Source organism: Rhineura floridana, chromosome 7 (assembly GCF_030035675.1).
Source record: "Rhineura floridana isolate rRhiFlo1 chromosome 7, rRhiFlo1.hap2, whole genome shotgun sequence".
Taxonomy (NCBI): Eukaryota; Metazoa; Chordata; class Lepidosauria; order Squamata; family Rhineuridae; genus Rhineura; species Rhineura floridana.
The window spans coordinates 39,591,607-39,619,031 of NC_084486.1; the positions used below are offsets into that span (position 1 = coordinate 39,591,607).

Genomic DNA, 27,425 nt, shown 5'->3' on the forward strand with positions numbered 1-27,425 from the left:
CAACCAACTTTCTTGTGTTACCTTTCTTAATGTGAAATTTGTGTCCATTTATTCTCTTGGGTAGAGACTGCCCGGTTTGTCCTATGTACATGCATAGACATTTGCAGATCTTAAAGTGACCATCCTAAACGTGAATTTCAAAGACAAGACACAGCAGGAGACTACTGAGATACCACTATAGCCACTGGCCTGCACCCATCTTTTTCTAGGGTTGCCCCCCTCAGAAACTGGAAAGTCTACACTCCTGCTTCTTTACCTAATGCCAGAAAACAAATATTAACTAGCTTTGAAGATTGGCCAGCAGTGTAATCCTAACCATGTCTACTCAAAAGTAAGCCCTATTGAATTCATTGGGGCTTACTCACAGGTAAGTGATGTTAGGATTGCAGTTTAAATTCTTGACGGCTGTCCAACTTCCACCCACCCTCCTACTCTTGTAGGCGGATCCAATTTGGGGTATGGACAGCAATCCGCTTTTAAGTGTCGCTAGCGGCTCTTTTCTTTCTCTACCTGAAATTCGCTCGCTGCTTAATAAGCCAGCAGCTCATACTGAATTACCCCCCCCCTCTGACCGAAGATTCTCTCGATGTTTTGTCCCGCCTCTCTTAATAGCTACACGCCGGCGATTGGCGGCCGCGGTTGCGGCGGGCTTGGCCTGGGATTGACACGCGATGCCCGCGCCCTTAGCAAAGGGGAGGGCCGAGCGATTGGCTGGTGCGCGCGCGGGGATCTCCCCGCCCCCTTCCAGCAACCCCGCAGCGCTGCCTGCCGGAGAGCGGGGCGATTTCCAGTTGAGAGATGGCGGCCACCGCGGGCAGATCGCTGCTGCTCCTCCTCCTTTCCCGGACCCCTGGCGGTGGTGGAGCAGGAGGAGGAGCGGCGCTTACAGCCGCCGGCTGCTTCCCGGGGCTGGGGAGGCATCGTCAGCAGCAGCGGCACAGGACGGTGAGTCCCTCGAGCGGCGGGGCGGAGGCCAGAGCCGGGACAGGAGGGCAGGTGCTGAGAGCCGGGACGCCGGCAGGGCAGCGGAACTCGGGTGGCTTGGCGTTGCCCTTCCTCTGAGGCGCACTGAGCCGCCAGGCTGAGGCGTGTGAGGCACTTGAGCGGCGGGTTTTGTCACGCGGGACGTGCTCGGTGCCGCCGCCCGTCGGAGCCTCCTTCTTTCCCCCTTCTTCAGGCAGGGAGCCCAACCCAGTTCTCGCCCAGGGTCCGCCCCGCCAGCGGAGGGCCCGCCCGCTCGCTTGCCCGCCCGGGACAAGGGCGACCCTGGTTCCTCCTCCCCCGTTGGGTTTCCCCGAGTGCTTTCGTGCCTCCTGTTCTTGGCAGTGGCGTCTTGGACAAATCGATGCATAGCGCGGCTGGTTGGCTGGCAGAGAAAGCGAGAAGGAGCTGCATGCTGCGGTGTGCAAGGAAAAGAGGCGGAGGAGGGAGCCGCTGCTGCTGCAGTGACTTGGAGGAGTCTTTTTCTCTCTCTTCCATCCCCTCCCTCAGTGCTGCATCCCCTTTTTATCACAGCAGAGCACCCGGCCTTCCTTGCGTGGGCCCCTCTTAACTTGATAGACTGAAAAAAGGGGAGGGAAAGAATAACTTGAATAAGCGTTTTTGGATGGATGGGATCTTGGCTTCAACTCAATTTTTCATTCATCCAAGGAGCAAAAAGGATGGGGGCACTGCCCTGTTATTTCCTTATTAATTATCCCCCTTCATTTCTACTTAGGAATGCAAGGACTATGGAGAAATTGTACAGAGTCTTTCCTCTCTTCTTAGGCTTCCTAGATCTGTATTGTGGTTAGATTCCAGCTAGTGATCTCTCATAGTTGTGAGAAGTACATTCTCTTTCTCTGCCTGCCCCTTCTCCCAGCGAAGTTGTTTGTTAAATAGAATCAATACAGAATCAGGTTGAGCTGAATGTGCATTGGTGGGCAGAACTTCTCTCATTGATGCTTTGCCTGTAATGTATAAGTTGTAAAATAATAAAAGTGCATTGATGCGTCCCAGTGGGTGCACTCAGTACTCGAATCCCGGTAATCTGAACGTTCATTAATTGACAGCAGGGAATTTGCATATGATACCAAAGAGTTCACAAGTGAAACTGTTAAAACAGTACAAAGGGAGTGTGGGTGCTTGTGTTAAACGCCTGTTGCTGAACTTTGCTGTGCACTTCCCCGTTGCTGCGATGGGAGCGTACACTTCCTCGTCTTGTGGTTGCATTTAATTAAACTTTGGGTATATTGAGTGGATTATATTTCAATGTGTCTGGGAAGCAGCTGTGCACTTCTCCCCCAAAAGCTCTTTAGAGGACTCTCTGCAGCCTGTTACAAATTTCTTGTGATCCTTTCATGATCTAAAACGCCAGCAAATGTTCTCATTAGGCACATATGTACTGTTCAGAATAAGTTAAATATAACCTACCATGAAAGCTCTTACGTTTTTTGTTTTGTGATCTTCAAGTGAACAGTTTGAAATTACTGTGGCATTTTCAACAAGAAATTAAGTTGTAGAATGGCATGTAATGAAAGCTTGTTCATATTGAGTGATCCTTGTAATTTTTATCTTCAAAGATGTAAAGTGTTGGAAATCTTATCATCCAAGGTGTCAAGTGAATAGGTATCTTGTTCTTCATTTATACTTGACTTCTAAGCCTCTTATCCCTCTTAATTTTTACTCTCAGTTTTGACATGTTGGGCCAAGGAATGCATCTTGTGTAGAAATTTAGAGTAATATATCATTGCAATGAAACAGGTATCTGACAGTCTCACCTGATACAGGATTTCAATGAGATGCGGATTTGCTAGACTTAGTTACTTAAGCTAAATGTTAATAGCCTTTCCTAATGTAGCAGAAAAATAGTACCATGGTAAAGTGAGTGATAACAATGTAAAACAGCTTGGAAAAATAAGCTTAATAGTTATTGTGTTGTTCAAAACAATCTTAACAAATTTGAAGGAAGATATTTATTTATTTATATGACACTGATTGCAGTCAACCAGTGGATCACTGATCAACTTTGTTACTGGCTGTATTGCTAAGAAATCAGATTGCTTTTGATGAGCATGGCTGCATGGATTATTTGCTACTGATGTAGCAATAAAAACAGGAGTATATATGAAACATTTTGTTTAGCATTCTCCATGCTACAATCATGCTCAAGTTAAAAGGTCTTAAGAAAGACAAGGCAGTTGTATGTTGTGTTCACTTTGTTTCAAGGTTATATTATTTTTCATCGAGCAATCATCCTGTGTATGCAGTAGATGGCAGTCTGTGTTGTTCTGGTGATTTGTACAAGACCAAGGTAGTCTCTGGCTGTTCTAGTATGCAATTGAGAGGAATGCTGAAGTTGGTTGACCTCTATATAGCAGACAGTTTAAGAATCTCTGCTGCCCCTGTCACGTGGAACATCCTCTTTCAGTTAACCTGGCATGATACAGATTCTTAATAAGGTTAGGGAAGTCAGGGATAGGTGGCTGGGTCCTTTTTTCACTATTGATGCCCATGGGTTTGGCCCTGTGAATAGGATGGATTTCCACTTGCTATTAAGATGAGGGGAAAGCAATGAATCCAGCTAGCCTTACTTATTTGTCCTGATTCTAGGAGAAAGAACTGGGTATGAAGTTCTTTCCTGTGCATGCATGACGCTTTTTTAGAACCTGCCCATCTGTGTTGTGTTTTTGTGTTGTTTATCCAGTTTTTATAAGATAAATATCCATTTGGTTATGAAAGTGGTTGCTGTAATAATGAAATAAAATTTGAGGAGCACCATGGACTCCTCCTTGGGAACTGGATTTAATCCTGCAGTGCCACTGATTTCTGCAAGCCGTACAATACCAGTGTGTTGCCCTGTATTAGTTTATCTACCACCACCTCAGGGCCACTGCTAGCTTAGGACTGGTAGTGATATAGAACTCTCATTCCTGTTTTGTGTGCACAAGGAGTGGTCTTCCTCATTGTTTTGGTGTAGTACAAAATTGCCGTGGAGACTTGCCTTGTAAACCTTAACTCAGTTAACAATGTCAAGAACTCCAGTTTACCAGGGGAAATGTCACCTCCTGGTGGATGAGCTAAAGAGTTCGGCAGTACTTTTATACATAGGATGTAGCTAATTGTACTGGGAAATAATCCCAAAATCAAAGTAGGGTAGCAACTATTAGAACCAACCAAAATGTAATGAAAAAGTGAGCAATTTTGTTTGCTTTTATATGTTAGCTCAAATTGCATTATTTCTTTCATTGAATACCTTTTTCGCTTCTTGTGTTTATATTTATTACATAACTGAAATACTCAGTTATGTACTTATAATGATATTCAGAGAGGCATGTTCTCTGGCAGTTTCCCATTCAGGCATTGACTAGATCTACAGCTGCTTAACTTCAGAAAGTCTGCTGCATTATGTACCTTCAGATTGTGCCTATAGGATATCTTCAAAGTAAACCTTTGAACCCAGTACTTAAGAAGGGCCAGTTAAAGAACAGATTCAAAATTCAGATGGTAATGCAGCAGAGTATTCCTTTCCATATGAAGGATGGTTTGATGTGGAAGGCACATTCTTTTATACATTTCATAGAAATAATAAAATATATATCAAATGGTTCCAAGGCTGAGAAAAATGGGGGAGGGGTACATTCTAAAGTGAACTGCCCTATGTGCCTGTGTGAACTCTTCATTGTGCTCTTTGACAGAGTTTGTGATTTCACTCAAATTGTTTCTGTGACTGCTGGCTTTCAAGTAAACTATATGGGGAGTTTTTATGCATGGACGTGAGTTATGTGTGTTGGGGGGAGCATTATGCTGTTGTGAATGATAAACATGCTCATGTCTCTTCTACATGCTGATCCAGCCCTTTCCAACCTGTTGCCCTCCAGATATTGTTGGGCTACAATTCCCATTAGTCCCAACTAGCACAGCTGTTGGTGACTGGGGCTGATGGGAGTTGTAACCCAGCACTATCTGGAGGGCAACAGGTTGGAGAACACTGTGCTAATTGAAAATAGTTCACTTGCTAATACAAGTGAACCAAACAAAATGATCATGTCTTGTAATGCAAAGCGTGTGTCATGTTTCTTCTTTGAAGACAAATGCAATAAGAACAGAGTGTGGGTTTGTAATAAAATTTCATAGTACACATACACAGGATCTTTACATTTGTACTCAACTATGTGGTTCAAAGTGTTGTGAGTATGCATATTCAGTTGCTATTTGTAATTATCTGTATGTACTGCAATTACACTTTTTATTTTTATTTTGTCTTTACTTGACTGACTGGTGAATCAGTGGCACTGTAAGAAGTTCTAATGGAACAGCTTGGTGTTCCTAAAGGAGGGGAACATAAGAAACAAAATTTCTTTAGATCTAAATAGAGTCTTCTGGCACCCTAAGGTACCACAAATCTATCATGGTATATTGTTCAGTAGACTACAGTCCACATCTTCAATTGTGTGATGTGCTCAGTTGACAGGTGAACATACACATGAAAATGGAAATGGACTGCCAATTTATGGCGACCCTATGAATAGGGTTTTCATGGTAAGCGGTATTCAGAGGGGGTTTACCATTGCCTCCCTCTGAGGCTAGTCCTCCCCAGCTGGCTAGGGCCTGCTCAGCTTGCCACAGCCACACAAGCCAGCCCCTTCCTTGTATGCAACTGCCAGCTGGGGGGCAACTGGGCTCCTTGGGACTATGCAGCTTGCCCACAGCTGCACAGGTGGCAGGGCACGTAACCCCTGAGCCACTCACTGTGGGGGTGATCTTTAGCTGGCCCTTGACACCCAGGAAACACGAGCGGGGATTTGAACTCACAGACTCTGGACTCCCAGCCAGGCTCTCCTCCTCACTGTGCTATACCAGCTGTGATCATACACATAGATATAGAAAAAAAAATGTAAAGAGTAAAGTCAGAGGGAAATGAAATGTGAAAAATACAGATGAGCAATTAAAGTTTAAATGTATGTGAAATGTGTCAACCAAATCTCACCTACAATGAGATTCTGTTACTTCTTTCCTGTGCTACAATTTGATATGCCTGTCAGTAATTCATCTGACCATACATCTGTGCTGATAGCTGTAACTAATTTTGGTTTCTTATACTGTGAAACGTACCTTATCTAGTAACATCTTGAACTTGGCTCCCTTGCTTAACTTGTTCCACTCTTCATGTGCCTCCACCCATGGCAACAACCATCTGCTTGTGGTAGAGTGTACAGACAGCTTTGTGCATGCAGCCTGCTGTTGCATTTGACATTTTGTGGAATAAGGCAAGAAGATATTAAGTAACTCTTTTGGTGGGAATCTCTCCCTTCATCCTGCTTGCTTTAGAGGTAGAGAATGGGTTTGACTGAAATTAGCAATTGCGTCAGCAGAGTGGTTAGTATTGCAGATGTACCTGGAGGATCTGGTAGACTGAAGGATTGAAAATCACCTTGTGCAGGTGGGGGGCAAGAATTCTTGGGTTTGAAGGGACAGGATGAGAGTCAGTAGGATTTACCCAGTTTCTCTCATGCTATTTCTTTTCTGTATCACAGCTTTTTGAAGCTTCACATGGTGCCTCCTACCTTCTTGTCTTGCCATGTTTGTTGTGAACATGCCTTTGCTTTATGGGGATAATGTCTGCGTCAGAAATAGCTATGAGTGAGAAAAGTCAAAGGTGAGGCTACCTACAGTGTATGTTTTTGTACATGGGAGCCACTCCCAAGTTTGTGGTCCAAAGAGCAGGATGTTACATTTCATAATAATTTGTAGGATTTGAGGGTATAGTGTAGTAGTAATACTTGAATGATATTTGCAATAAAGGGAACAGCATCACTGGAAAATTATTTTTAGTGCTTTCTCATAACAGCCATACTCAGAAAAGGATGAACATTTCAAAGTTAAGGTCACCTGGATGGCCAAATGCTTGGGATTTTTCCTGTCCAGATGATAATAATAAAATATTCTTACTTGAGGCTCTGTCTTGTTGATATTTGCTTCTTCTTGTTGTCATGCTGAATACTTGAAAAAATGCACGGTGTTGAGTAAATCATACAACTGGATGTCTAACTCTCTAGTAGGTGCTTAGTCCAATACTAGTAGATACTAGCACCAACAGTCTGTTACTTATCTATATTTGCACAAGCCTTCCACTTGCACAACAAAACTTTCCCTTCTTCTCTGCAGTCCCCTGTGAACCCAGAAAATCTATTTCAGGGAGCTTAGATATCTTCCAGAGCTAATTTTGGGGACCCATAGAGGGAGCTCAGGGAGAAGAGAGGAAGAAAAAGTCTTACGTAGGCTGGAACTCCACTCATGCAGCATTGGATACAACCCTGAATAAAACCATTGATAAAAAAAACCCTTAATAAATACTGAATGACTGATTTATTCTTAGGACGTCAAAAAAGGGAATATTTTCCTATTCTATTTTTGATTCATTTGTCTTTTTGTCATCTTGAAATGTTTTGCTTGATACATATTGCCCTGGCATGACTAAAGATTTGAATAACATTGCAAATGGAAGCTCCCTGACTGCACTTAACAGCACCATTCAGCACACAAACAAGTAAAAACAATCCTGTTGGAAAGTCTCTCTGGGCCTCATAAGCTCAGTTGTAATGCCCTGCAATGGATCACTGGGAACTTGCTATTGTTGAAATACTGTGGTGGATCCGCTGAGTAGATTCAAAGATCATAAAACAAAATCTTATAATTGACAAAATATTGAGAATTATTCTGAATGATTTCGTGTTTTAACCAAGATACCCAAGGTATCTCAATTGGCAGGTATGATGGTCTTAGTGATATGGGGCTTAAGAGCATGGCTTTGTTAAGGCTGAATCTTGGGTGAGATTTCATGCTGTCATATGGTAAATTGTTCTGCAGCAGAAGGTAACTGTTCAGTGAGGACTGAAAGGATACTGGATGATGCAGTGTACTAGCATTCTGAACACACTGGGGATGGTAATGTTGCAGTTGCACCAGCGCTGGTACTAAATCCAATGTTCATTTCTAGAAAGGCTTGTGTGGATGATGTGCAATTGTTCTAGGATAGTGTAACAATTTTAGTGTTGATTAAAGTTATCGCTCACCTGAAAGATTTTTTTTATGCAGGTTGAGCACAAGACTTTAGAATATTATTTGGGAAGAAGGGTGGGATATAAATTTAATAATAAATATTAAAATAGCAGAGAATTCCTTGACATGGATGGGATAAGCTTTGTGGCTAGATCTGGAGAATAAAATTTCTAATGCTTTAATATAGAGCACCCTGAAACTACAGACATCGCATCAATAAGGCTGATGTATTCTTAGAAGTATGTGGATCTTCAAGAACACTTTACAGAATGAAATAAAAGCATTCAGCTAGCCAATAATTACAGTAAAGTCGGTTCATCTCTGTCCCCATTTTCCAATAGTATGCATTTATGCAAGACTTTAAATTAGAAAGATCTTTGTGATGCTGAGATACTGGTGAAGGATTGCAGCCAAAGAGGTTATGTGTCAATTATGAGTCAAGCTGCTGTTCCCAAAGTGTGTTTTCAGCTTAACAGCAATAACGCATTGCTTCTATTTAATACGGTATTGGGCTTTGAACAGGCCAACTGTTCCTTCCAAAATTCTTGGCAGAACCCCCCCCCCAAATGCTCCTATCGGACTACTCTTGGAATTGAAGATCAAGAGTTTATTCCATGTTCTAACGCCATTGATGTCTGTCACTTGTGAGTGACTCCTGTCGTATATTCTGTTTTTAATCGTGGAGTGGTACAATGTTTTAATATTACATGTAAGTAATATATGAATGCTACATGTCTGGATCTGGATACTACCTGCTGCTGCTGCGAACCATTTTCGAAACATGCTCATTGACTGCCAGACTGTTTTTATGCCCAATTTGAGGTGCTATTCTTGAGCATTAAATCCCTAATAATTCTGAGTAACTCATGGAGTATCTTAACTAAGATCTGCTCTGAGCTTTGGTGGTTCTGCTTAAGGAACAGAGCTATTTTTGTGCTGGCCTTTCCTTTTCTGGAGCTCCTTCCTTATAGAGGTTTGGCAGGCACAGTTTTTCTTCTTTCATTGTGCCTTCAACAATTATTTTTGTTGCTGTTACCTTTTGCTTATGTCCTTCTGTTAATTCTTCTTTGCAGATTTATCATCTCAAAATCATACCATAATTTTTTACTATTGTTTCCTCATATATGTACTCATATATACACATGTAGGTTTCTCTGTTTGTTTGTGTGTATGTATGTGTGTGTGTGTGTGTGTGTGTGTGTATACACACACATAATATACACATATACATATGTATATATGCTTATTGTATTTTATGTATTTAAAATAATTGTATTTTATGTATTTAACTTACTGTTTTGGCTTGTGTTTTTATTCTGTATAATTTTATTATGTATGTGTGTGATTTTATTGTAAGCTGCCCTGAGTGCCTCATTGTGGGGTAAAAGGGTGGGATAGAAATATTGTAAATAAATAAATAAATACATACATAAATAAATAAATTGTTCAAAATTAAGTAGCTCAACATTCACCAAATTGAGATGGCTTTTGTTGTCATATGAATGATATTAATAGTTTTTACAACTCATTCTGATATCTGTGAATTTTTAAAGAGAACAGTTACCTGTTGTGCAGCAAATGTTTTTTAAAAAAATAATGTTTTTAAGAGGCTGCTAGGATCTAAATACTTTTTGTTCATCCTTGTGTTCATGGAGCATTTTTCACCCAATGCTTATTAGCCATCTGGTAGCGAAGATATTGGGGAACTAGAACCATTGGCTTTGATACTAGCAAAGTTACATCTAAAATTAGAAATTTTAAAAAAGGTGAAGTCCTGATGTGCCCCGAGTGAGCACCAAGGAACATGATCAGCATCCTCGGGTAATAATCTGTAGCTGGACTCTTAACATTTAACACTTAAGAACATGAAGGTGGGGGAGAATGGGAAAATGGCGAGGAGGCTTTTTAGGAGATTCTTGATTTTAGTAGCTTCATAATATAAATCGCAATAGGTAGGGTTTTGTTTGATTTAATTGTGTAATAACCTTACAAGATCTTCTCATAATCTTTGATTTGGGTGCCAGAAAGGCAAGGATTACATTGTTACACGTATCAGTATTTATACATTGGCAAAATTGATACAAACTCGAAATAGTGAACATTGGAAATACATTGCTGATTAAACAGTATGGATGAGCATTGCTTTCTACTGAAAAGTCGCTGTTCTGAAAGATTGCGGTGCTGATTGACGGCCTTTGAGCTAGTGTTATACATCTTCTAAAAATGCTGATGCCGCAGAAGGATTGATGTTTAGAAAATGCTAAAGGGGCTAGAGCTGAAAAAAGGCTCCTTTGGCAGGAAGGGTGAAATATAAATTCAGTAAATAATAAAAAAATGGAATGCTCTCAGTATGTTGGAGTAAATACTGCCACTTCAGATTGGGGTTAGAAATGGAATTAACCAATCTAGCAACAATTTTCTTATATTCTTTATCAAAGGAGTGTAATTAAGTAATTCAGTTTTGCTTATTTTTTTAGAAATGAAAACCCCAAGATATTTGAGTGTAGAAATGCAAAGTTTTAATTGAGTTTCCCGTTGTGGAATTCCTTGTAGTTTGGGAGCCAAATTAAAACATAACATTTCTGATTTATCAAAATTAATTTGTAAACCAGCCAGAAATCCATATTCCTTTATAATTTCAATTAGCCTAGGAATAGCCTGCATAAGATTTGTTACCAGAACATCATCTGCAAACAGATTTAACAGATGCGATTTACCCTTTAAGCATAATCCCTTAATAACCTTATAAAACCCTCAAAATTTGAGCTAATGGCTCCATTGCCAAAGCAAAGAGTAAAGGTGATAGTGGCCAGCCCTGTTTTGTACCTCTTCCAATTTCAAACATCTGAGAATCTGTTCCATTTACCCGAACACACCCTCTTGAGCCCTCATACAGACTCTGTATTGTGCTTTTAAAATTCTCACCAAGATTCTTGGAAAAGAAACTTCCAGAGAACCTTATCAAAAGCCTTTGTTGCATCAAGCGAAATGACCAATGGCCTCTTTGTACGGTTGCTATAGTGTACTGCATTAAATAACCTGCGTATAGGGTCCACTATAGTCCTATCCCTTACAAATCTTGGTGCAGGTAAGTTGGGGTCATGTTTCAGTTCTGATAGAAAGGTTTTCATTTCCTCATAAGGAGCAAAAGAAAGAATAGAAAAACTGATAGTGAAAATAAATGAAAGAAATGCATTTAATATCTTATAGATCTTTGTGTTACAGCTCAGATTCATACTTGCTACTTATTCTGTATTGGCATACGCTACTGTCATTTTCCTTTTGTCTACTTCAAATATTGTTTTATATCCCTTGGGAGTTGTTGTTGTTATGTGTCTCCAAGTCGACTACGACTTACTGTGATGCTATGAATCAGTGCCCTCCAAGAGCATCTGTCATGAACCACCCTGTTCAGATCTTGTAAGTTCGGGTCTGTGGCTTCCTTTATGGAATCAATCCATCTCTTGTTTGGCCTTCCTCTTTTTCTGCTCCCTTCTGTTTTTCCCAGCATTATTTTCTTTTCTAGTTCTGGTTTAATTTGTTCTAACACCCAGTTATTTGTCTTTTTCGTAGTCCATGGTATCCGCAAAGCTCTTCTCCAACACCACATTTCAAATGAGTTGATTTTTCTCTTATCTGCTTTTTTCACTGTCCAACTTTCACATCCATACATAGAGATCAGAAATACCATGGTCTGAATGATCCTGACTTTAGTGTTCAGTGATACATCTTTACATTTGAGGACCTTTTCTAGTTCTCTCATAACTGCCCTCCCCAGTCCTAGCTTTCTTCTGATTTCTTGACTATTGTCTCCATTTTGGTTAATGACTGTGCCGAGGTATTGATAATCCTTGACAAGTTCAATGTCCTCATTGTCAACTGTAAAGTTGCATAAATCTTCTGTTGTCCTTTAGTCTTTTTGACATTCAGCTGTAGTTCTGCTTTTGTGCTTTCCTCTTTAACTTTCAACAGCATTCGTTTCAAATCATTACTGGTTTCTGCTAGTAGTATGGTATCGTCTGCGTATCTTAAATTATTGATATTTCTCCCTCCAATTTTCACACCTCCTTCATCTTGGTCCAATCCTGCTTTCCGTATGATATGTTCTGCGTATAGATTAAATAATTAGGGTGATAAAATACACCCGACACACACCCTTTTCGATGGGGAACCAATCGGTTTCTCCATATTCTGTCCTTACAGTAGCCCTTGTCCAGAGTATAGGTTGTGCATCAGGACAATCAGATGCTGTGGCACCCCCATTTCTTTTAAAGTATTCCATTGTTTTTCATGATCTACACAGTCAAAGGCTTTGCTGTAATCTATAAAGCACAGGGTGATTTATCTGGACTTTAAGGTATAGTATAGGATATGTATTGGAAAATGGTGTTACTAGATTTAATTGCCCACAGTGAATTTGGTTTTGAAGCACATTACCCCCCAAATGCATTCTGTTCTCTTTTCAGTGCTAATTACTACTTGTAATTGTGGCATAAACATTCTTTTGACTTAGATCAGGCCACTTAGCTGATAACTAATAAGAATTGGCAGACATCATTGGTAATTCTGCAATAGTGACTGTTAGCAGAAAATGTTTTCTTAACAATCTCAATTGCCTTGTGAGCAAAAAAGAAAATTTGGAATTTAGGTGGCAAAGCATTGTATAGTGCAGTGGTTTCCAACCTTTATGAGTACAGCTCAAAAAATCTCCTGACCCCCCTTCCCCACTAATTGTAATTTTAGTCTCTTAATTGAAAAAATGGTGCTTGACAAAATCACATCTCCAAATAACCCTTTCCATGAAAAGCTCCCTGAAGACAGGGGGGTGTTGCTTTTTTTCTTAATGCAAATGTCCAGTCAAACTGGGATCCCGCTTCTCCCCCCTCAACAGTCTGAAGATGTACAGTCCTGTCTCCCAACACCACTGGGTTACACTGTTGGGCTAAGATCCAGGTTCAAATCCCCACCCAGCCACCACTGGGTGACCTTGGGCCAGACACAGTCTCTCAGCCTGACGTGCTTCACTGGGTTGGTGTCAGGATGAAATGGAGGGGGGAGGAGAACCATATGACCACCTTGAGCAGTTTGGAGGAAATGTGGGATATAAATGCAATAATCATTAACTAAATAAATACATTTCAGCTGCAGTATGTGGGTCCCAGCCTCAGCCAACCTATTGAGCCTTTTAAAAATCATCATCATAATCAAGAAGCAGCAATGTGGTAGTGGTGGGGATGTGAAGACAAAAGGGTGGATAGGTTGAGGAGGGGGGGTTAGTGCTTTTAGACCTTGGGATGATCATCAGAACTGATAACTTGATTAGCATGCTCTTGGGGAATGAGAGTGGAGCAGAAGACAGATCAGCACATGTACACACACAAACACATCTGCCCCTCCTGCAAGCATCTGCAGGCATCCATGCATTTGGGCATGTGGGAGGTGGGAAACCCTCAACTGCTGCAGCATCTTGGAGAGAGAACTTGTGGGGGCAGAATGCAGGTGGAAAAAGGGGGGGCACTGGCACATGCACTTAGCCTCAGAGATGGGGGGCAAGCATGTGCTGAGTTTCCTCACTGCTCCTTGGCTCTGTCTGGGCTAACGGCGCGATCTGGGCGACCTCGCAAATAAGAATAATTTTTAAAAGGAGGTGGCAGCGAAGCAGGAGTCAAGAAAGGCAGGCAGGCTGGCTGCCAGGAAGGAAGGGGGAATGCAGCCTTTCCTTATAGCTTTGTTTCTTTTTGTTTCATGAAAAGCCCTCTGTCATTCTGAGTAAGGGTGTTGTCAGCAGTGGCAGTGCAAGGAGATGGGAGTTGTGATAGTAATCCCCTCTTCTTCCTGGTAGCACCTCTCTCAGCCTTCTTTGGCATCTGCCATGTGTGGTATAGGCAGACGCCTGCCGTCAGTGCGCCTGAAAGATGCTCTGGTGCTTCAGCAAAGGCCTCCCTTCTCATTTGGAGCAAGAAGAGAGGTGTTATCTGCAGCAGCAGTGGGAAGCGGACAGTGTCCAGGTAGTGAAGAAATCCTTTTTTTTTACTGTTCGAGGCCTCCACTGGATTACTTCGTGCCCCCCCGGAAGACATAGCCCTCAGGTTGGGAACTACTGGTATAGTGGTATGAGTGAGGGTCATCAGCCCTAACCACTGGTAAGGAACGGATGTGAATAATTTGAAACATTATTTTCACTGCTTTATAGAAATTGGCTTTATAAGCAATACTGTAGGAATCAGTAGCGTTCAATTTTTATATTGCCAGTATATCCCAGGTTGTATCAAAAGCTTTATGATTATAGTTAGTGCATTTCTGGTATGACAGCAGTTATGATACCACCTGTGCACCCAGACCTCTTGGTAGCTATAGCACTTTACTATGCACACTGTTGTCCAGAGCAAGCAGGACAGATAATATTATGCCATCTTCATTAGTAACAAATTGATTTCTGGCTCAATTCTTGATGCTGGGTTTCGTTTTTTAAGCACTAAACTAGGAACAAGGACATTGTGGTTCTCCAGATGTTGAACTCCATCCCCTATAAGTCCCAGGCAGTATAGCCAATGGGAAGTGATGATGGCTGTTGTAGTCCAACAACGTCTGGAGAGCCACAGGTTCTTCATCCCAATCCTAAACTGTCTGACACCTGGACATCTTGGGAATCACCTTCTCCTACATGAACCTGCCCAGGAACTTGGCTTATCTTCTGAGATGTTGCTTGTTCCCACCAACTGAACATCTGTCAGTGGCGTAACAAGAGAGAGGACCTTTTCATTTGTGACTCCCAGGTAATATAATGACCTCACTAGAAAGCTGTGTTTTGACTGCTTTAAAACTGGCATTTATGACACTATAACTTCAGTAGGCATTTTTTAGTTGGGATTAGTTTTAACATATCTGTCTGCTTTCTTTTTTAATTGTCTGCTCTCTTATTGTAGTCTTGTTAGGCAATTTTTTATTGTTAAAAGCTGACTTGTGAATACTTGCAGAGAAATGTGGTGTGTATATATTTAAATGATTCACTAGAAAAGATAATACTGCTGGGAAAAATAGAAGGGAGTAGAAAAAGAGGAAGGCCAAACAAGAGTTTGATTGATTCCATAAAGGAAGCCACAGACCGGAACTTACAAGATCTGAACAGGGTAGTTCATGACAGATGCTATTGGAGGTTGCTGATTCATAGGGTCGCAATAAGTCGTAAGTGACTTGAGGGCACATAACAACAACATATTTATATTACAAACAAACAAGCCTAAAAATGTTTATTGTGCATCAGTGCACCTTCTTAGTACTGGAGCTCACAATTTTACTCTTCCTTCCTTTTTTTAGAATGAAAATACTTATCTCTTCTTCCTGCCCTATACCAAAGCCCTAAAGCAAGACTTCCTAGTCCATGCCACTATTTTTGAATAGTTGGCATACTGTTGCTTCAGGGTTACTCAAAATGATCTCCTGAGCAAACTTTTCAGCTTGCAACATGTCTTCAATTACTGTTCTTAAAACAAGTAATTGGAACATCCAGTCTCTTTGTGAAACTAGTAATTACACAGCCACGAGAGAGAGGGGAAAAACAGACCCCTTTTGGACTTTTTTCTCATAATCTGTTGAAATTCATTAAAAAATCAGCCATGTTCACAGAGTACCTGTAATCCTATTACTGACCTTGCCCCATACTCTGACCTTCATCTTCTGCAGTTTAAAGGTTTAAAAAATGCCTGGCTGATTTTTAATTCATTTAAGAAATTTGGCTTGAACTCAATGATAATGTCAGTCCTGCTCAGTAAGAACCAACTGTCAGTGTTCTAAAAGCCAGACTCCCAGCTGCTGGGATTGGCTAATCGGGGCCACACCCACACCAGGTTTCACATGAGACAGTCCTGGCTTCCCCCAGAGAATCCTGGGAAGTGTACTTTGTGAAGGGTGCTGAGAGGAAACTCCTATTCCCCTGACAGAGCTCCAGTGGCCAGAGTGGTTTAACAATCAGCCACTCTGATTGAAGCTCTGTGAGAGGGTGTCTCCGAGCAACTCTCAGCACCCTTCACTAGCTACATTAGGGAAGAAGCCATGACTGTCTAAAGGGAAATAAAGGTCTGGTGTGGATGTGGCCAGGGACAGTTTTGGTTTAAATTTGGGTGGGAGGCTACATGTGCCTGCTGTAGTATGAAAAGGTGGGGGAAACCCTGAAAAAGAATGATACTGTTCACAGTGTTTTCCTTTTGGAAAGGAAAGGGGCTTCCCCTCTGCCCAGTGCCCACCCACCCAATCTCCCCTCCTCTCCCCTTTCTGCTCTCCTTCTCCCCCCACCCTTCCCCCAGGTGACTTTCACCTCTCCTAAGCATGATTGCACAGGAGTAAATCCTCATGAAGTCAAAAAGCATGCAAATGATCAAACTTGCCTCCCCTTCTCCCTCCTATCCCCTCCCTCTTGCCCCTTTCCTTCTCCTTCGTTCACCCCTCCCTTCCCCTTCCCCATTTCATTCCAATCCCCTCCTTCCCTCTCCTCCTCCTTCCCCTTCCCTCTGCCCCTCCCCTCCTCCTCCCCCATGGTCAGTTTTACCTATCCTAGGACTACAACCTGGAAGACCAGGGTTCAAATCCCCACACAGCCATGAAGATCACTGGGAGACCTTAGGCCAGTCACGGCCTCTCAGCCTCAGAGGAAGGCAGTGGTAAACCCCCTCTGAATACCACTTACCATGAAAACGCTATTTATAGGGTCGCCATAATTCAGAATCAGCTTGAAGGTAGTCCAATTCATTTTCAAGCATGATTACATGAGAATAATCCCACTGAACTCAATAAGCATGCAACTGATCAAACCTGCCCTCCTCCTCCCTCCCATCACTTCCCCTTTGCTCCTGCTGTCCCCCTTCCTTCCCCTCCCCCTTCTTCTGCTCCTCTTTCCCCCCTTCTTTCTTTCCTCCCCCTTCTCCTCCCACATGGTCAGTTTTACCTATCCTAGCCATGATTGCACAGGAGTAAATCCCACTGAACTCAGTAAGTATGCAAATGATTAAACCTGCCCTCCTTCTTCCCCTCCTGCCTGCTCCTCTCCCCATCCCCTATGTTCAGTATCATCTATCCTAAGCATGACTGCAGGGGAGTAAATTCCACTGAACACAATAAGCATGCAAATGGTCAATCCATTCTCAGCAAACTTGCACAGGATCCCATTTCTTACCTCCCTGATTAAAAAGAACAGAAATTCACTAATAGGCAAAAAACCCTTGTGGTTTAAGAACGTACCTATAGCCAACAAATATTTCTATCAAACATTAAAAAAGCAGGGGAATCGTGCAGCATATGCTCAGAGCAGAGCTTGGAAGATTACTTTTAAAAAGTAATAAATTACAGTTAGAGTTGCATAGCCCAAAAGGTAGCAATCACCGTTACAGTTACAATTGCTCTGAAAGTAACTGATTACTTTACTTTTTCTCAAAAGTATTCACTACAGTTACATTTCAGGTACTTTAAAAAAAAAACACCTACAAGGTGCTGGCCTTGGCTGCTGCACATCTAAGTAGCCTAAAACAACATTAAAAATAAACACACACATACAGAGGTAGTAGAATAATTCTTTTTATCCATAAGAGAGTAATGGTGTTCTCTCCACTGGTAAGGGAGGTGGGGAGGGAGGCAGAGGCCACTACTCAGATCTTTGCACGTCAAATCAAGTGCAACCCGCTCCCCTCAGTCAGCAAGCATAATCTTTCTCACTTAACCACCTCCCGGACCAAGCAAACATTTCCCCCTGAGATGCAAAAAAGTTAAATACTGCAAATGCAGCACAGTAGCCAGAGAGGGTGGTGGAGGCCACTTTATGTGCCAAGTGCAAACACACACACAGACATGTTGTCATCTTTCACCTCCACAGTTCTTTATCTCCATTCTGCTTCTGCCTCCTTCTCCTTTATCCATGTTCTTGCCCTCAGACTCCTTTTTCCCTCCACTCCATTTTTTAAAACAATTGTTTTCTCTACTCCACCCTGTCTCACTCTCCACCTCCTCCCTTGTTGCCTCCTACCCACCCACAGATCATGATGATAATGAAAGTTAAAGAGGAAAGCACAAAAGCAGGACTACAGCTGAACGTCAAGAAGACTAAAATAATAACAACAAAAGATTTATGTAACTTTAAAGTTGACAATGAGGACTTTGAACTTGTCAAGGATTAGATAATCTGAAAACTTGTTTTTGTTTTAGTACTCTTACCAGTACTGAAGACCAAAGAAGTAAACCTGCTGTAAACCGCCCAGAGAGATTCAGCTATGGGGCAGTATATAAATGTAATAAATACATAAATAAGTACCAATGAATTTCTTGGGCAAAATAAATAATATGGTTCCTTTTGAAAAGCCTGGGATAGATTCAGCAGCTCTCAGTCCCACAACCTGGTTTTTTGTGCCAAAGATCAGACCTTGAGCATCTGAAGCAATAAAAAAGAGAGTCTGTTTTCACGTGCAGAGAGCATTTCCATGCTGACCTCCAAACCACTGGTCTTGATTTAGACACATTGTTTGCTGCAGGCTCAGGCAGAGATAGTTATTATCCCAATGCTTTGCTCTTTGCAGTCCTAATAGATCTGAAATCAGCAGTAGGGAAGGGAGGTGTGGCCAACATCGAGCAGAGTAGCTTCAAAACACAACCAGAAAAACCATTCTGGCTGTTTGAAGCACCTAGTGTGCCCACTGCCAGAGAAGATCCAGAGGATGAGCTACAGAACTTTGAAAAAGATATTAATCACTATTTTATTTACTTTATTATATTTATTTCCCACTTTTCCACCAAGAAGCTCAAGGTAGTGGACATGGTTCTCCCCCTCCCATTTTATTTTTGCAGCAAACCTTAGAGGTAGGTTAGTCTGAATGACAGTGACTGCACCAGGATCAACCCAGTGAACTCCCATGGCTGAGTACGGAATTGAACTCTGGTCTCCCAAGCTCCTAGTGCAACACTGTAACAACTACTACACCACACATCCTTCAATTTTCCAGTTGCTGCAATCACTACAATAACTATACAGTTTTAATTTCATCTGGAACTCCTCTCTCTCCATGTGCTGTGGTTAGGATAGACAAACTGGATTAACATATAGATAAATGGGGCATATTCAGGGCAGCCTATGAAGGATAATCCCATTTTAACCTCACAACAATTCTGTGAAGGAGTATCCAGTGAATGTCATCGCTGGCAATGGATTTCAACACAGGTCTCTGTCCTCCGGGAATTCTGTCCACACATAGTACACAAAATACATATCAATATTTTCCCTTAGCATATTTATGGCTGGCTTCATTCCAGATGAAATTTCTGCTTTCATCTATTTTTTTAAGCTGCCCTGGAACCAATGACTGCCTCAGAGCCAGTCTTCTTCATCCATTTCCTATTTTTATTATATGTATCATCCTAAGTAAAGGCATTCCTGCTAAAATGTTTATTAGCTGCAGTGGGGGGCGGGGCTAGCCAGAGGAGAAAAGAGAGGCAAAAATAAAGCTTGGTGATTTCTCTGCCCAGCTGTTACTCAGTCCTGGCAGGGGGGCACCCCCACCTGAGAATTAAAAACCTGCAATGGAAATGGCACAAGCATTACACATAGATGAGCCACACAAACACACGCAGGCCGGCAGATCGGCAGCATTGTCCAGTTCTCGAGCAACCCCAGAGCGAGGCGAGTACAGGGGGGGAAAGGGGACGGGGAGGCACTAGAGAAAAGGGGAAAGGGGGATTAACTAGAACCTTTTCCTTCCCCCATCTTGCCGCCACATTGTCTCCCTCCATCAGTTAGATGGTGTGCCTCAGCCGGCAAGCCCCAAGGAGCGAAATCAACAAAGCCACACTTCCTAGTCACATGCCCAATATTTTCATCCTGTCGACTTTTCACAGGGTTTCCTCCCCCCTTGCCATGTGAAGCAACAACCCAATTGTGATGCCTCTTCTCCCTTTCCAGTCACTGCCATCACACAGCTACCTCCACATTTTCCTCCCAGCAAACTGGGGTGGGGGAGAGAGTGAAGAAGAGAAAAAGCAGGAGGAGTGGGAGGTGGAAGTACTACAGATGAGGAGGGAAAAAACTGCTCTAGCAGCCAGCTACCTATGCTGGAGACAGGCGTAGATCATGTGCTCTGGTTATCTGTCAAAATAAAAATCCTGAAGCGATACCTAGTCATCACTCATGCATCTGCAGGACTTTTACACCTGATTTTCTATTTGGTTTCTCCTTCCAGTTGCTAAAAAGCTCTCTCCTGAACTCACCACTGTCACCAGTGACACCATATTTGCTGAGCAGGGTTCTCTTGACTAGGAGTGTGCAAGAGGGGGTGGCAGAGACAGCGTGGGCAAGAGAGTGGGGTGGGGGTGTTAGGAGGAGTGACGGAGTGTGCAAGAGGGGGTGGCTGAGACAGCGCGGGCAAGAGAGTGGGGGTGGGGGTGTTAGGAGGAGTGACGGAGTGTGCAAGAGGGGGTGGCTGAGTGAGTTCGGGCAAGAGAGTGGAGAGGCAGTGGCAGGCAGGAGGGGGGAGGCAGCGATAGGTGCGAGGGGAGAGGCAGCAGGCTGGGAGGAGGTGGCAGGACAAGCTGTGGGGGGCACACACACACACACACCATCGTCACTCATCTCAGCTCTTCATCTCCATTCTGCTTCTGTGGTCTGGCTCTTTACTTCCTCCCTCGTGCCTCCTAACACAGAGCACGAGGGAAGAGCAGCACTGCGCAGAAGCCCAGTATAAGGGACATGTCTTTCATCCACCAATCACAGCAGCAGTCTTCTCCTGCTTCCCACCCCGTAACATCCAAATGTAACAGAGGAAAAGTTACAGTTTCAGCTGAAAAGTAATGAAATTACCATGCGTTCTGTTACAAGCAAAATGTAACGAAGTTACCCCCTCGTTATGCAAGAAAGTAATGATTACAAGTAACTCGTTATTTCTAACGAGTTACTTCCAAGCTCTGGCTCAGAGGCACATGTTACGAAATTCTTCCAAGCTACACAGGAAGTGGATTGGACTGTGAAAGACCAACCCAAATGGTGTTTGCATTTTGACAAATTTGTAGGGCAGTACAATATCTCAGAGGAGGTCAGGTCTCCTGCTCCCCTGGTGCATTCACTATAGCTGCCCAATTCCCTTCTTTCTAAAGTTTGATAGAAATATCTGTTGGCTATAGGTACATGCTTAAACTGCAAGGTTTTTTGCGTATTAGTGAATTTTAATATTTAAAGTTTTGTTTTTGTAGTATTAAAATTTCAATCCTGTGTATAGGTAGCTTGTTTCATTGACCATCTAGATTAATACCAATACCAAAGTTAACTGAATATCTTGGCATATTTTCAAAGTATTTCTCCTCAGACTGAAATATATTTTACCTTTCTCAACAAAAAGCTACATTATGTGAATTGCTTGATGCAAATTATAGCTGTCTAGAGCTGTGGTTTGTATGTAGATGGCCATGACAAATTAATTTGTAGTATTGTGGTTCTCAAAGAGTTTGATATCTTCTTGAGTTGCTAAGTTAAGTGTGTCAGTCATACAGAACCATAATAATGTTGAAATGACCTGGCAGTGGGATACTTCTTTTGGGGAAGAGGTTTTTAATAACCTATTGAGTTGATTGCCAAATGAAAATATATATCTTCAGTTTGTAAGTAGGTAATTGCTACACTTTGCTACTATCAAATACTTAGTCCCTATTTATTTATTTATAAATGTTCATACTGCTAAATCAAGGGAAAAAGTCCTGTACATAGGAAAATGAATCTCCAGTATTTCCAGTCTTGCTAACTAGGTTTGAACCAACAGTATTGGTCTGGAAAGGCACAATCCTCTAAAACAGGTAAATGCCTTCAAGAATTGTAATTAAAGAATTACACTGAAACACATTTTAGAAATGAGATTGCCATATTGGATTGCTGACAAATCCTCTACCCCCTCTATCAGTTTTTCATGATATTATTCTTTTTGACCCAGGTTTAAATCACACTGGGTAATTTTCCAATTACACATTGAACCTAGATCTAATCAGAGTTCGAATGGATCATAAAAATGTATGCTGATATTTTGTTAGCTTTGAAAGAAAGTGTTGGTTTATTGAACATTTGCAGCAAGTATTAAATCATGGGTGGAAGCTTCTTAACCTGAACTGTGTTTCTGCTCACTCTGAATATCAGAAAAGCAATGGTGTATATTTTTCCAACAAGGGAGGTCAAAGAGTTCTCATACAGCACCTCCCCATACAGCTTTGCTTCAAGCCAGAAATATAAATTGTCTCTTCCATTAACTCATAATGCAAATCAATGAATTTTTTATGTTTTGAAAAGAATTTGATTATAAATAGCAAAGTGGAATAAAAATGTCTGCCGAACTATTTTTAGCTTGAGTAGCTGAAAGGGTCTTGTGGAATAAATCAAATTTAGATTGCACATTTCATACCTTCTTTGTTTATGGGTATGGATTAGGGATCTAATTAACATTTTATAAAGACATTCTTTCCACTGAAATGTTTGACCCAATTACTGCAGATAAAAATAATATATGAACAAATATAATGATAAATCTTTTTTTTAAATTAGGGCTTCAAGTGCATTGATACTGGCCCCTGGAGTTCTATAATAGCAAATGTTAATATCCATTTTTGAAAACATTTTATAAATTAAATCAGTATTTTCTGACAGATTTCTTATACTTTGACAATTAGTAACAATCTCAGTAGGCTACATTGAAATGTAACTCTTAGAATCTTTGATTTTTATATAAAATCTATTTTTCATGTTTGTTGCTATATTGGCTTAGGGCCAATTTATAGTTGGCAAGCTAAAGTGATAAAACTTTTCCCGGGGTGTCTCCAACCTTAGGCTGCGGGATAGTGATGATGAAAGATTTTAGATATTTGAACACTTCCCCCCCCTTGCATGTACAGAGATAACTTGTTGGGGAGATGTCAGTTTGTGCCAGGAATATGTCAGAACCATTGAGGAAGAACAGAGGTAACAAATTCTGGCATGAACTTGGTGGACACTTGTAAGATTCAGAGGTCTAAAACCTGGTGGCAGTGTTTGAATGTGTTACCTTTTGAGGCACAGAGTCTGCAGACTTGCAGGCTGAACAGTGCCACCTAGGCATCATTACAGCCTCCAACAGCTATTTAGAAGGTGGCACAGGGAACCTGTACAGCTGCACCTAGCTCTATAAAGCTTCATCCTCAAAGCCTGCTCTTCCATCTGATGGTAGCTCGTTTCTGCCTAATGGAGCTCCTGATCACCCTTTCTCACAGTAGCTGCTGCCTCAGGAATCTGGCAGTTTGCATCCCTGGGTATGCTACTTGACTCCGGCCTGTCTGCTTATTAGGTGCTGCTTTGGGAATTTGACCTTTGTCTCTCTTGGGCACAGTGATGTGGGTATTCTAGACTTTTTTTCTTCTGGAAAGGCGTCTGTAAAATTTCTGATCCACTAAATTTGGCTTACATTTAGTAAACAAAACTAAAAAAAGGTTTTATGCAACAGGTTTTTATTTTTCTAGCGAAACATTTTGGCTTCTGCCTTTATCAGCTGCTAATGTGCAAATGTAATGATGCCGTTACCAAGGTGGTAAATGTTCACTAACAGGTAAAAAACCCTTGTGGTTTAAGAATATACCTATAGCCAACAGATATTTCTATCAAACTTTAAAAAGTAGGGAAATTAAGCAGCTATAGCGAATGCACCAGGGGAGCAGGAGACCTGAACTCCTCTCTGAGATATTGTACTGCCCTACAAATTTGTCAAAATGCAAACACCATTTGGGTTGGTCTTTCACAGTCCAATCCACTTGCTGTGTAGCTTCGAAGAATTTGGTAAAGTGCCTCTTGAGCATATGGTGAGTGGTGGCAACACCTGCAATCAGGATTACATCTCCAAAGATGGAGAATTACCTTTTTTGTATGTTTGTTGGTGTTCTTACTTTGCTTCTTTCTTGTGTTACTACTGTTTCTACAGAGAATTTAACATAGAAAATTATATTTCTCTCATTATTCATCCTAAAAATCTGTGTCAAATTTATTTGTATTAATTTCAGAGCCTTTTTATTGGTCAGGGGCAGGGAGTGGAGGAGGAGAGGAGGGAGGGTGGGTCAGGGAGGAAGGGGGAGGAGAGAGGAGGAAGGGGGAAGTAGGGGAAGAGAAGGGAGGAGATTGGGTAGGTGGGCACTGGGCAGAGGGGAAGCCCCTTTCCTTTCCAAAAAGAAAACGCAGTATCATTATTTTTGGGGTTTCCCCCCACCTTGTTATTCCACAGAATACATATGTAGTCTCCTACCCAAATTTAAACTAAAGCTGTCCCTGGCCACATCCATGCCAGACATTTATTCAATTTTAAACAGTCATGGCTTCCCCCAAAGAATCCTGGGAAGTGTAGTTTGTGAAGGGTGCTGAGAGTTGTTGGGAGACACCCTATTCCCCTCACAGAGCTATATTCATCAGAATTCATTGGGAAGAGGGGCTGACTGTTAAACCACTCTGGCCACTGTAGCTCTCTTGGGGGAATAGGAGATTCCTAACAACTCTTAGCACCTTTCACAAACTACACTTCCCAGGATTCTTTGGGGGAAGCCAACTGTTTAAAGTGGAATAAATGTCCGGAGTGGCCTGTGACGCCCTTCCCTGGCTCTCCCTGTCAGGTTCCTACCTGCTCATGGTTACTGCCTGTCTCTAGGCACCACCAGGGACTCCACCAGTCCGGACTGTCCTTTATTTTATTTTTTCTCTCCCCGCTCTAGCACAGATCTCAACAGATCCCCCTGCTAGGCAGCCACCAGTCACGTCCTAATACTAGTATTCCCAGAGACTCTGAATACTGGTATTGTTATTCTCTTCACCGCTGCCACCATTTGTTACAGTTTCCCTTCAGCCTTGGTCATTACCTTACCCTCCCTTCTGGTCTGTGAAACCCCAGCCAAGGATCAGGCCTTTGGTAAACCAAATTAAGTATTTATTAAAGATAACAAAGCTAACAAGATTAACAAGATTTCTTCTTAAGGCACATAAGCATATGGTTTTACTCAATACTAATCCGAACTCCACCCCCCTCCTTCTCCACTCTCTCCTGGCAAACCACTCTCTCAAACCCACCAAACAACCCACTCAGTTTCACCTCATCTCCCCAGATTCCACTCTCACTCTTCCTTTTATACGTTCACCCATTTTAAACACTCAGCCAATCATCTAGCATTCTACTGCCCATTCACTCCCCCTCCTCTTTCACTCCACTTACCATGTATCTTCTAAACAACCAACACTTGCCATATATACATTAATATAGGAACATCACATGGCCCTCTGATTAGCCAAGCCAAACAGCTTTAGTCTGGCTTCTAGAACACTGACAGTTGGTTCTTACTGAGCATGCTTGCGCTATTATAGACTCAAATGTTAATTTTCTTAAATTAATTAAAAATCAGCCATACATTATAAAAACTTTTAAACTGCACAAGATGAAGGTCAGAATATGGAACAAGGTCAGTAATAGGATTACAGGTACTCTGTGAATATGGCTGATTTTTAATTAATTTCAACAAATTATGTGACCACTGACAAAAAAGTCCAGCAGGGGTCTGAACTTTTTTACTTGTGTTTCAGATTTTAAAGTCTGGATTCTCTCTGAGTGTTTTGTATATCACTATGAAAACTTAGAGGGTTCTTAAGCAAGCATTTCTGAGTTCAGGATTACCGTATATTCCGGCGTATAAGACGACTTTTTAACCCAGGAAAATCTTCACAAAAGTTGGGGGTCGTCTTATACGCCGGGTGTCATCTTATACGCCGGAATATAGTACCGTATTTCTCCTGCTTGCAGCCTGGCCCGGCGTCCCCTCCCCTGAGGGGAATCCCCATTGCTCCTCCGTCCCCGCCATCTCCTGCGCGGCCTCCTCCGCCGCAAAATGGCGGCCGGGGCGGGGAGCAGCAGCAGCAGCCTCCCCGTGTCCTTCTCCTCCGTGGCGGCCTCGCCTGCGCCGCCTCCCACCGCTGCTGCTGCTCCTCCGCCCGCAGCTGCTCAGGCGAGCGACGGGGCCGCGGCGGCGGTGGCTGCTCCTCATCGGGCGGCCAACGGCGGGCCGCTTTCGTTGTTCTCGCCGCCGCAGGCCGCGCCGGCGCCTCCGCTGACGCACAACCACCAGGCGGCAGCAGCAGCAGCAGCAGCCTCCCCGCGTCCTTCTCCTCCGTGGCGGCCTCGCCTGCGCCACCTCCCGCCGCTGCTGCTGCTCCTCCACCCGCGGCTGCTCAGGCGAGCGACGGGGCCGCGGCCGCGGCCATGGCGGCTGCTCCTCCTCAGGCGGCCAACAGCGGGCCGCTTTCGCTGCTCTTGCCGCCGCAGGCCGCGCCGGCACCTCCGCTGACGCACAACCACCGGGCGGCGGCAGCAGCAGCGGGAGGCGGCGGAGGCGGGAACCCGCTGCCGACAGCTGCCCCTGCGGCCTCCTCCTCGGCGCCCTCCACCGCCGCCGCTGCCTCCGGCCTGCTGGCACCGCGGGAGCTGGCCTACAACTGGCAGGCGACGAAGCCGACGGTGCAGGAGCGCTTCGCCTTCCTCTTCAAGAACGAGGTGCTCAGCGACATCCACTTCTTGGTGGGCAAAGGTCGGTGCGGGCTATGGGGCGAGGGGGCGCTGGCCACGCAGGGAAGAAAGGGGAGAGGGACGCTGGCTTTTTAAACGGGGATCAGGGTCTTTCTTGCGGCTGGGGGCAGGTTGCTATGGGGGCAAGCGGGTTGAAGAGTTGTGGCTGTGGTTGGGGGGCTGTTATTCCGGCATATAAGATGACTTTTTAACCCAGGAAAATCTTCTCAAAAGTTGGGGGTCGTCTTATACGCCCAGTCGTCTTATACGCCGGAATATACGGTATATGTTTTGTAAGATTTTGTTTTGAAGTGAGTTTTCAGAAGCAGCAGAATGACATGGGGGGTATTTTCAATTTAACATGGTGGAATGTAGAAAATCCATGCTGGCTATAGTATACAGTCTCATGGCTATATAATGAACAGTTTTTCCAGGAGCTGGAAGTAATTTTATTGAAGTATTTGATTAGGAAAAATATTTTAAAAAGTGCTCTTAGTGTGGTTTTAAGTGAATAAATAATACTGTGTCTCAGAATTGAAAGGTAAAGTGGGAATGGGTCCTTAGATATGGGTGTTGTTACTTGTCATAAGCCAGGTACATCCTGTGTGTTCATCTGAACATAAAACTTATGGCTTTTGAAGCAGTATTTCTTGGCTTGCTTTTGAGCCTTTGTGGTTACCAATGAAAAGTTGCCTGTTTTAAGGGTGTGAGAGGGAAAACAACCAGAGAACATATATATTGAAAAATGGAGCAACTTCAATATGTATTGGTGCAGCAGGATGCAGGACAATGTTCAAACATGCATTTTGTTGGAAATAA

The 27,425-nt window shown here is 42.8% G+C and overlaps 1 protein-coding gene across 1 annotated transcript in view; it reads left to right on the forward strand.

Moving 5' to 3' along the window:
- The first annotated feature begins 683 nt into the window (after positions 1-683).
- Positions 684-27,425, forward strand: part of MCU (mitochondrial calcium uniporter) — a 123,241-nt gene continuing 96,499 nt past the window's right edge. Inside the window, exon 1 of the mRNA XM_061635304.1 lies at positions 684-945. Within this exon, the coding sequence (XP_061491288.1) occupies positions 799-945 (147 nt within the window). The 5' untranslated portion in view covers positions 684-798. The remainder of the gene's footprint in view (positions 946-27,425) is intronic.